General features: G+C 37.9%; 3 protein-coding genes across 3 annotated transcripts; 2 read left to right on the top strand and 1 right to left on the bottom strand.

Annotated features, from left to right (window-relative positions):
* The first annotated feature begins 2770 nt into the window (after window positions 1–2770).
* On the top strand, window positions 2771–3268 carry LOC119072615 (LYR motif-containing protein 2). Its single transcript, XM_037177870.1, has 2 exons — window positions 2771–2912; window positions 2973–3268. The coding sequence occupies exons 1-2, from the start codon at window positions 2883–2885 to the stop codon at window positions 3198–3200; spliced, it is 258 nt and encodes an 85-aa protein (XP_037033765.1). The 5' UTR covers window positions 2771–2882; the 3' UTR covers window positions 3201–3268.
* Window positions 3269–3629: 361 nt separating this feature from the next.
* LOC119072586 (membrane-bound transcription factor site-2 protease) lies at window positions 3630–5411 on the bottom strand. Its single transcript, XM_037177836.1, has 2 exons — window positions 5135–5411; window positions 3630–5072 (listed from the first exon to the last, which is right to left on the bottom strand). Exons 1-2 carry the CDS (start codon window positions 5207–5209, stop codon window positions 3672–3674), a joined length of 1476 nt encoding a protein of 491 aa, XP_037033731.1. The 5' UTR covers window positions 5210–5411; the 3' UTR covers window positions 3630–3671.
* A 3552-nt stretch (window positions 5412–8963) lies between these two features.
* On the top strand, window positions 8964–11086 carry LOC119072582. Its single transcript, XM_037177832.1, has 2 exons — window positions 8964–9059; window positions 9420–11086. Exon 2 carries the CDS (start codon window positions 9446–9448, stop codon window positions 11069–11071), a length of 1626 nt encoding a protein of 541 aa, XP_037033727.1. The 5' UTR covers window positions 8964–9059; window positions 9420–9445; the 3' UTR covers window positions 11072–11086.
* The last annotated feature ends 558 nt before the right edge of the window (window positions 11087–11644 follow it).

Raw genomic sequence — 11644 nt, 5'->3', positions numbered from 1 at the left:
TTGTGCGAAAAGATAATATAGCAGTTTATGCAAACTTACGCAAACTGTTCGACTCTAATTTCAACCATCCATACCTCTGAAATGAACAAAAATATTGCATCTCTGCGACAGAATCATCTGTTATCGATAACGACATCAGAAATAAACGAAAAGCTATGCCGGTTGAGGTCTTATAAATAGCAAAAATCATGTTCAAAAAGATGAAGTAAAAGATTTGAAATCCACATTTGAAAATCATTTTGAATCATATGAAGTAATAGATCCGATAGTAAAACTGTCAATATGCCTGCCTTCTGTGGGTTAACAAATTAGGTTAGATTTTACGAATCGTCGAATATTACACTGTTATATAAAGCAATGAGAGTTAAAGATTTTTCTTAAGTGACAAGCTTACCGAAATTTATGTCGGACAAAAACGTACAAGTCGTTACATTGTTTAGATGAGGTTTCTTAGAACTGACCTCATCAGATTGACGAAAGTACTCGAGTCACGATGAAAATCTCATAGAATAGGAACGATCTGAATTCATGCAATTTCTTTAAATGATAAAATCCTGTCAAGTTATATAAAACCACTTGCACTCGAATTTTTCTGTTGTTAATTACATTCACCTTGAGGAGCAATGAGGATCAGCAAACACATGATCATGCCCGCACGTTAGTAAGCGGGCGTGACGCAAGTCCAATACCAAAAATGTTTTAACAAAAAAATTTTGAGGGCGGCGGAGCATATTTACAGCAACTTTTTGACTTCTCCCCTCAAATTCAACTAGGATATCTAGAATCTAGGAATCCATACGAGTTCAACGAGCTATCACACGTTACTGCAGCTTCAAAATTGGCCAAGATATTGAACTTCGAAATATTGATGTTTGTATGAAAATAAGCAAAATTTCGTTTTTTCAGATAACTGAAATCGCCTACGTTAGTTAGTTAGTTCCTATGGAAAAGTGGATCCAGCAACTCCTAAACGTTTCTATAGATTTTCCTGAAACTTTGGTAATAGGCTAATAATGGCCCAAAAATAAGAATGTAATTTTCAAAAGTTGGAAAAAACTCATATCTTGGGAGCTGGAGCTCCCCAAAGTCTTCATACAAATGCCATATAAAAGCCAATTTGTGTGTGTGTGTGTGTTTGTGTGTGAGTTGTATATTTTGTTGCATGATATGGATGGTAATGTGGTGAATGGTGTGTGTTGTTTTGGGATGTATTTCTTATTGGGAATTGTTGGGATCATTTCCACTAGGTCCGTTCCTAAATTTTGAGATGACAGGTGATTCCTCTGGCACTACCTAACTTCCATCGGATTTTTTGATGGATTTGGGTTATTCTCGACATGAGTAAGGTGTTCCAAGGTTGGTTCCCAAATTTTAGGATGACAGATGATTCCTCTGGCACTTCCTAACTTCCATCGGATTTTTCGATGGTTTTGGGTTATTTTCCATATAAGTGAGGTGTTCCAAGGTTGGTTCCTAAATTTTTGGATGTCAGATGATTTCTCTGGTACTACCTAAGTTCCATCGGATTTTTTAAAGGATTTGGGTTATTCTCGACATGAGTAAGGTGTTCCAAGGTTGGTTCCTAAATTTTGGGATGACAGACGATTCCTCTGGCACTTCCTAACTTCCATCGGGTTTTTCGATGGTTTTGGGTTATTTTCCATATAAGTGAGGTGTTCCAAGGTTGGTTCCTAAATTTTTGGATGTCAGATGATTTCTCTGGTACTACCTAAGTTCCATCGGATTTTTTAAAGGATTTGGGTTATTCTCGACATGAGTAAGGTGTTCCAAGGTTGGTTCCTAAATTTTGGGATGACAGACGATTCCTCTGGCACTTCCTAACTTCCATCGGGTTTTTCGATGGTTTTGGGTTATTTTCCATATAAGTGAGGTGTTCCAAGGTTGGTTCCTAAATTTTTGGATGTCAGATGATTTCTCTGGTACTACCTAAGTTCCATCGGATTTTTTAAAGGATTTGGGTTATTCTCGACATGAGTAAGGTGTTCCAAGGTTGGTTCCTAAATTTTGGGATGACAGACGATTCCTCTGGCACTTCCTAACTTCCATCGGGTTTTTTGATGGATTTGGGTTATTTTCAATATAAGTGAGGTGTACCAAGATTGGTTTCTAGATTTTGGGATTCTGACTGCTTTCTCTAGCATTTTTTTAATTTCCATAAGGTTTTTTGATGTTGTCGAAATGACATACTTACAAAAGTGGTGATATCAGTCAAAAAACCCTTAAACGGTAAATGTGACGCAAGTCCTTTATCTTACTTACTGATAAATAACTGATATCGCTGAGGGTGACGCATTGTGCGTCGTACACGAAGGTTTTATCAACAAAAAATTGACTCAAAAAATTTGTGAAAGAAAATTTTAAAACAAGAAATTTGCGTCACAAGTGGCTGATGTTGAGGAACGTAGGATTGTTGAGGAAAATGGTTGCAAAATGTACTGAAAGAATTCAAACGGAAGTAAACCGAATCATCTGCCACTTATGACGCAAATTTCTTGTTTTAAAATTTTCTTTCACAAATTTTTTGAGTAAATTTTTTGTTGATAAAACCTTCGTGTACGACGCACAATGCGTCACCCTCAGCGATATCAGTTATTTTGTAAGTAAGATAAAAACTTGCGTCACATTTACCCTTTAAGGGTTTTTTGACTAATATTCATACACTTTGATGTGAATATTTTGAGTCTGCCACAGACTTTGAACTTAAATTTCGTCTGGTTACTTGAACCAACCTCAATCCAAAAAGGAACGGATTCACCGAATATTGTCAAAGAAAATTGCATATTGTGAAACGCATGAAACAATTGACGGCTGGTCCCTGATAATAACAATCAAAACATTAGCTTTAGTAAGTGGAAAGAAAAATGTCTAAACCAACTCTAAGTCTTAGACAAGTAAGTAGCCAAACACAGGAAATCGACGCAGAAATCAGTGACGAATCGAAATTTTTCCAGTTTATGCTGCGTCAAGAAGTGCTTAAATTGTATCGGGAAATATTTCGAACGATAAGAAAGGTACCGGATGCATCAAGCCGAACGGAGCTGAAAGAATGGACGAGAAGTGATTTTCGCAACAACATTCATCATACCGAAGAAATAACCATCAAAATGCTGTTAAACCATGGCAAGCGATCGTTGAGTGAACTCCGAACTAGTTTAGAATTAAGTGGAACGAAAACGTGAAGCGTTTGGGTCAGCTGATGTTTGTTAGTGAAATTACCTATAAATTATACAATGTACGACTGTACCGAGCATTTCACTTAGCTCTGCATGAGATGAAGATGTTAACAGGGACAGAATGATCAGGTGAAAGGCAAAAATTCAAACTGAACAACAGTGTTCACTGCTGTACTTGCTGTCCATTCGTCGGTGTCTGCTAATAGTTCATAATAGTTCTGCTAATAGTTAATACGTACCAGGGACCATTCAAGGTTAACCCGATCTCCAGCTTAGTCAATTCGGACTCGACAAATGTCTTTAACACCTTGAAAATCACAGAAAATTTGAGACAAATCACCAGTACACTCAGTCAAGAGGTTCAGTGTTGTTACATTGTTAGGTAAAGTAGCATTGGAACATCCTCTTCAGCAGAGCTGAGATCAAACACGTCTATGTCATTTACAAAATGTCGTTTTATTCAACCAATAAAAGGTCTTAAAAAATCGTTTTCCATCCCACCATCACAATGAGCTTCATCGCAGTCGCCACCAAAATGACACTTCCAATAAAATTGATCACAAACGCTATCAGATCACGTCGTTGTCGGTTGGGTACAACGGAACGCAGTACATGATGTGTGACTGCTGACACAATATATTGTCCATCGAACGCAAAACACGGCATTATGTTGACAATAGCCACACCGGACGAAAAGACTACCACATATCGGAGGAACAGGACAATGGTGTCGACGAATGCTGTCGAAAACATTTTTGTCTTTGCAACGAAATCGGAGACCTCGATCGTTTTGGATAAATCGGCCGGATGTCCCACGTATATGATATCTTTCCCAGTCAATCGCTTTACATGGACAACGGTCGTTGCATTGTTAAGGATCGGCTTAATGCAAAAATTGTCGCGACAATTAATGGTCTTGTGGCAGTAGTCAAGCGAATTCTCTATAACATTTCGCACATTCAAGCACATAAACTGGGGTAACTCCAATACCCCGACGTTCGATTCGGAGATGTACTCGAAGCATAAATTTTTCTTATTGGTCGCATCGCAACATTCGGTGAGTCCATCGTTGGAATGGAACACAGGTGTCGATTCGTCATGGTTGAGCACAAAATCATTTGAAATGCAGTACGCCGGCTGCTGATGAAGTGATTCAAACAAGCAGCCGTACCAGGAATCCGCATTTTTTACCGAACAACTGTTGATATGCGTGACCACATCGTTCACATGAAGTCCCCTCTCTCCCAGCAACTTTGAATCGGTTTTGATGTTGACTACGGACACGCCGATGTTAACATGATACAGAGGTGCGAATATCGTCGGTATGACCAGGAAGATGATATAGAACGTCAAGGATAATATGATGTTGTGCCAGATACCAGCGCAAAATACTCGTAATTTCCTGAAAGTCTTCAGTGAATTCAATTGGTCTTGTGCTATTTCCGTGTAAGCAACGGGGATTATGGCAAAGATAAAAAATCCGAAACCAGTTACAGGAACATCCTCCAGCACAGAAGCAATGCCATGACCTAATTCATGAAAGACACTACTGGCTGCCAATGACGTAATGTAAAATCCCAGTTCGTTGATCGGCAGATTAATGCCGGGTAGCAAAATTTCAAACACCATTTCCGCCTCTTTAGGCTCTGGCTGACGGGTGGATATCAGTTGATGAACAAGCACTACGAACACAACGGGCAGTGCTATAATCGAAAACCAAACACCCAAGTCGAAGGACATTGCAAACAATCGTGGACATTTGTTGGACCATTTTATCAAAGTCCGATTAAATGCCGTCGTGTGCCATTCCAATCGGAGAAATTTCACTGTCAGTCCTGTACTTTTTAGAAATTGCACGTACGGATAGTGCATGCAGCTCTATACACAAAGGAGAATTCTGTTGAAAATTATTGATTTGAGAATGAAATGCACGAATTTACCTTAAAAAATGAATCAAAGAACCACAATACACAGTAAAAAATGCCAACGGTTATCAAGTATGTCATTGCGTCCATTTTAAACGTTTCCCTTAGTTAAGCTAAAAGAATTTTGATTTTAAGACTAGAGATTGTAGTTTACGCTCACCGGCTGTTTGTCAACATTTTATTGTTTATTGTATTTTGAATGATCTGGAGCAGCTGATATTGCATAATGCAGTAGAAATGCAGTAAATACGCACATTTGAAACGCTTGAAATGGATATAACGAAAATGTCGCTCTCTTTCCCTCGTCTCTGCGACTGGTTTTCAATAAAAAGTGAACTCGGCTCAAAGATTCAACAAGTTGGAAAACCGGGAACAGGGACTACACCGATACAAATTAATTAAAATGGCATAGGTTTTCTATACAGAACTATTACTCCTATTATAACGTTGCCAGAAAGACTCTAGCATTATTTATCAGATAAAAGTGTGGGGGAACCGACTGGCAAATCAATTACACCGCTACTTGCTGGATTCGCCCTTCAATTCCTATAATTCCAATTAATTTCTACAATTTTCGAAAAATATATATAAATATATATATATTTTCCGTTATTATAGATTGTGGAAATTGTACTCGTCACTATCGCAAAAATCAACGATGGCACTGCCTTCGAGTCGGTCTTTTGCTATACGAAATTTAATTTTCGTGCCTTAGGACAAAATTACAGAATTTTTCTAGTAGTTTGGTCACTTGACATGAAAAGTTGTAGACGCATCTGTTTTTGACGGTAGCTCACTGCGTTCGGCCTACAATTCGCAAAATTGCCGAAAATCTTCATCCAAAACAGATATGTAAATCAAGGTTCTATCAGAACTTTGATGTAAATAACCATTAAAAATCCAAATCATTTGTTAGGAAATTTAAATTTTCGATCACATTGTCCATGAAAATATTGTTCGTGTGAAGTGACAGAAGACCAACTTGCCGACAGCGTCAAACAATGATGGTTCTGTGAAGTAGTGCTCAAATCCACAATCTATTCAATAAATGATGGAATTTGTTTATGTACTGTCCGTTTGACAAGAGGATCGCCACGGTTCAGCAGGGGGTTTTGAACATTTGTTCTTTACACGTTGGCACACGTGCTCTTGTCAGATTCAAGATTCTTTTTACGAAGGTTACGCTGATTATACTTTGTGAAAAAGGCCAATACCTTGCAAATATGTCACATCTTGGACAAAATTTGACACTGCAATATCTGCAACATGAAAAAACTAAATGTTCGAAACCCCCTGAAACCCCGTGCTTCCACCTATGTAATATACACAAACTAGGTGAGCCAATCTTAATTTATTCCATTGCTGCATGTTTGTTCGTGACTCACAATCCTCAAAATAAATATAGTTGCCAAATGGAGACAAATGAACAGATCATTTTGAAACCGTTTTGATTTTGAAATGAAACGGTTTTTTATATGCGTTTTGAAATAAACATATAATTTTGAAATAGTTATTGTCGAGCTGGAAACCTCTCATTCGCTAAAAAAGCCTTTTAGCAGAAGTCTGGAACAAAGCTTTTCTTAAAAGACATGGGAAAAAGCGACAAAGCGTTTGGAAATGAACAGATGATTTTGAAACGGTTTAGGATGTGTTTCGATAGAAGAAGAAGGATGAACTTTTTTGTAAACATATAATTAAGTTTTTATTTAAATATGCGAAAAAAAGACTGCTCACAATGACGCAAGCCGAAAAAAAACGATCTTTTCAAAAATCAAAGGTTACAACCATCGATATAATATAGTATAATATATCGATGGTTACAACATATAAAATACAAAAATCATCTACTCAATCCGGTCCCAAAGTCCCCAGAATACACGCAGCGTTGCTTCTTTGTATCGCAATGAAATTTTCTGCAATAAATAATCCAATGGACGCTGTTACCTTGAAGCGGCCTTCATAATTTTTCCTGATTTCTCAATGAATTTCTTTGTTTCAGGTCCCATACAGCCTAAAGTCTCGAAAGCTAGAGACTTGTTTACGATTCGTAAGTCGGTTCACTTTAAGCCTTATGACTTTCTCAAACTTATTTTAAGTGTCCACTCCACTCAACAAAAAGTACTTCGTGAGAGAGCCGTGAGAGAGCGAGCTGTCAAATAAACAAAGAAAAAATTGAAAAAATTCAATTTTTTCTCTCACACGGAGTACTTTCTTGGTAAGAGGAAACTAAGCATTAACTTCAAATTCGATATTTCTAAGAGAGTTTGTTTGCTAGAGAGAGTATACAGTGTTTTCAGAGAGGAAAAATGAGAGAAGACAAGTTAAATTTAACTTACCTTGAGGTATAGATGTCAAAATAAAGTGGTCCGAATATTTGAATTTGCGTGGAAAAATATTTACTCAAAATAAGTTTGAGTTTTGTTTTTCACATGTTATTTGTTTTTTCTTCTTCATACAAGTAGTAAAAGGTAATTAATTATTTATTCAAAGGTTTTTCTCAATATTTAAACCTGATGGTGCAAAATATCGATGGCAACATAAATATAAACAAAGGAGATCAATCTAAACTCAACCGGTGAATGTTAAGAGTTTGTTTAATTATTCTTTCAGTAATTTACGATGCCTGTTGTGTAATTGGGTAATTATTGGTTGAACCTTGAAAGGATACAGTGAAGGAAGGAAATTTTCTGCGTTTCCAATGTTAAATAATCGTAACGCGAAGTCCTGGCGTTGACGCAAGCTAGGCAAAAGGCATGGATTCGTGCGATAAATCGTTCTGATTTTTTTTGCTAGCCAATTCCAATACGCCAGGGTGTGCGACTTGCATTTTATTTCGGGTAGTTAATTGTGATCAATGTGAGCTTAGATCGTTTGTTCTAAATATTCTAATTGTGTTTGTCGGAAAAGCTTAAAAATACACAGATGTTGATAAGCCGGACTGGGTCCCAACTCTACGTTTGGGATATGAGGAACAATATCTGGATGAAGAATATCTAGATGAAGGCATTCAAATCGAAACGTCCAATGAAGTGGATGATCCAAGTTTGATTGAAACTGACATCGCGGTCGAAACATCAAATGAAATGGCTGATAAAAGCTACATTGAGACGGAAACTGTTTTACCGAATTTAGAAACACGCACATTTGTTTCTATTTGACACGTAAATACATAACCCTTCCTCAATATAAATTACCAACGCCACGGAAACTTTGCCAGTCGCAACATTTTTCGTCATTACCGATTGGACCCAGCCACTCTCGTAAAGTTTATATGCCCCAAAGTTTTATAGGTTCTAAACAATTCCTTCGTGAATGAGCTGTCTTCCGATACAATAATTCTGTATATCATAGAATTGAATGTTATCGGGTAATGTATCTTTGGTATCAACCAACATGTACGGATCTACGCCGCCATAATGCATCTTTACTTTCTCATTGTATCTTGTCAATATTTCGATGTCCATCCTTTTACAGTATCAACACTGCTGCGAACAATATTTCACACCACTCAAATAATGAATATTAAGATATTTTTACCTTTATAGAGTACAAAGTAAACTTAAAAATCCCAAAAATAAGACGTAAAAACGACGAAAATAAGTCGAATAACACCACAATGAAAATCCTCGCATGCTCGCCATACATATTTGTTTACGTTTTCTCCTCTCGTTTCAATGATAATCAAAAATCAAAATTATTTTTACACGAAAATTCAACACACCAAAAATTCAAATTTTTACCGCTCAATATACCTCAAGGTAAGTTATATTAAACTGGTCCAAAATCTCTCTCTGAAAACACTGTATTGGAATGACTAAAGTGACGTTTTGAGAAAAATGTCATCATTCAACAAAAACGGCTTCTACCGGTTCGATATTATAGTTTTTTCCTATTTTTGCTCCAATTCCTATTGGATTCCGTATTGGTTGGAACAGTAAAGGTGAGTAGCCTAGTTATTGTGTCATTTAATGGCGAAACTAGCAGTTGGTTGTTTATAAAAGCCTTGTTATGGTTATACCAGTCAATATTTCCATTGACCATGAAAGTCTCGACCCAGAATTCAATTTCTGAGGTTAAGTTGAAAAATGTTATTCCGGCGATGTAAGAGTGAGAATAGAACGTATACGAAAACCGACTTCCCATGGTGTCAAAGTTTTTATCGATAGATAGAGTTAGAATTCTAACAACAACAATGTGAGAGTAAATCCCAAAAATTACTTTTTCCCTTTTTTGCTCTTCAAAATTGTATTCGCTGAGCGCTACCTAGTGTCGTTCTAATTGCTGTTGTTTTTTATTTCAGGTGCATTCAGCAAAAAATTGTAAGCAATGGCATATCCAGACGGTATTTTTGGAATTGGTGGTGACAGGCAGTTCATGGATACGTTGTATCTTTACTACAAGAATAAAAAAGACCTATACAACGAGAACTGCAAATCTTCCGATGATCACACTGTAAAGGAATGTCAACTCTATTTGTACTATTTAAAAGCCATCGAGCACTGTCTGTTGAAGATAAACAAACTCGAAAATCGCAATACTCAACACTTTTACCTAAATTGGATTCGATGGAACATGGATGTGATCCTCAACGAATTGCTGCACTTTAGAGAAATCAGCACGTGCGAGAATACGCTGCAATGCATTGAGTCGGTGAAACAAGCAATCCAACGTGTGTTTTTTGCAAATTTCCAATTGACAGCATCAGAGAAGGCAATCAGCAATCAGTATGTGCACAATTTGGAAGCGGTGTGTCGCTCCGTTCGCCCCAGAAGTAACGTGCTAATCAACACTTGCAAGATATACATAAATTATGTGAATCTGCTGCAAAAGAAATGCTACATCGACAAACTGGACCGCGACGACGTGACATTTGCACAAATGAATGCTGAGGTGGACCTATTAATAGCAAAATTGGATGCTGGTAACGTGGATCCAATTTTGCGTGCACAAATGGTCGAAGTAAGAAAAATGTACGAGAATTTTCGGTTGATGGACGCAATGTTGAGAAAAAAGGACGATGAGAATATCAAGATTGGACTGGAATTGGCACATGGACGGGCAACGGAAAGTTTCATTCAAATGACACTTCGAAAGACCGCCGAAGTAATTAGTCAACTGAAGCTGAAACTAATCCAGTTGCGGGATCGAGCATGGGAGGCATCGCTCGTTCTGTTCAATCCCAGAAAAACAGTCGACAGTTTCATACAATTTTTCAAGCATCCCGTAGACTCTATCAAGGGCGCACTAAGTTGGGCAAAAGAAAATCCTTGGAAATTTGCTGGTATTGTGTTGGGAGGCATAGCTATCGGTGCAGTTATCGGTGTTGGTATTGCGTTTGCGGCCCCAACCATATTGGCTTCATCATTTACATCAATACTTCCTGGCGTTGTCACCTCTGCCTTAACTGTTGCTAGTAGCTCGGTTGCTGTAACCGCGGCTGTCACAGGTGTCGGTTTGGGGATAACAGGCGTGGGTCTTTTGGGCGGTAACACGATCGTGTTGAAAGAGGAAGAACAGCTTATTGAATTAGAGATTCAACGGAAAGCAAGAGCTGCCGATACTGAGTTAGCGGTAAATAAACACGAAGGTGAATCTGTTGCTAGCAGTTGCCTGTTAGAAGAGGAGAAACGCGAGTATCTGAAGCGGCAATCTTCGGCAAATGAATATTTCCGAAAGTATGAACAGGCAGAACAAACACTAAACGATTCAAGAGCGAGTCAAATAGGAAATATGTCGATTGACCAATTGAACGGAAGCGAGCAGTCGTTAGCTTTGCACCAGAAAGAACTGCAGGATGAATTGGACCGAACCCGTATAAATCTTGCAGCGGTCCAGGCTGCTGCTGCTAGGAAACAGACTGACATTATAAAACTGAAGGAAGGATATGAGGCCCTTCGCAGACTTATGGAAGATGCGAGTGATGAAACCAATATTGAAGATACTGGTGTGTGAAAGTTGTTTAAGAAGGAATAAAATGTTTACATTTATCAATCGAGAGAATTTGACAAGGAAAAAAAGACTGGATGCTTCGACTGGTCGACTGAACTGACAACTTACCTCCTGAACCGCCTGAACACGTTTTTGCTAAATAACGTTTGTAAGTTCTCTTGTTGTCTAGGCCAAAGAAGAAGGCGATTGTGTCTTTTCTTTGGGCGACTGGTTGAGTGATTTTCTCGAGTCCGATACCTCAACAGTGTGAATAATCTGGGTCTGACGATACAGATGTGCTAGGACTGCCGCAGAACAATAAATATACGAGTTTCTTATTTTGTGTATTTCTACATGTATCTCGCTGCAAGATTCTCGCACACTAAATTCATGCTGAAAATTTATAGCTTCCAATTATAGTATCCATTGTTGCAGTAAATCGTTTTCACCTCCACATTACAGGAAGATTGCATAGAATAGTCGTCATCATTGATTTCGTACGGCGTGTGACTCGAACCATGCTGTTCTTTCTCAATGATCGTATTGATTAGCAACATCATAAAATATAGAAATGTTTAATGTAAACCCATTTTACCG

The sequence above is a fragment of the Bradysia coprophila genome (genome assembly GCF_014529535.1).
Source record: "Bradysia coprophila strain Holo2 chromosome IV unlocalized genomic scaffold, BU_Bcop_v1 contig_84, whole genome shotgun sequence".
Lineage (NCBI taxonomy): Eukaryota > Metazoa > Arthropoda > Insecta > Diptera > Sciaridae > Bradysia > Bradysia coprophila.
The sequence above is the reverse complement of the archived record's forward strand: the minus strand, read 5'-3'. Positions and strand labels throughout refer to the sequence as shown.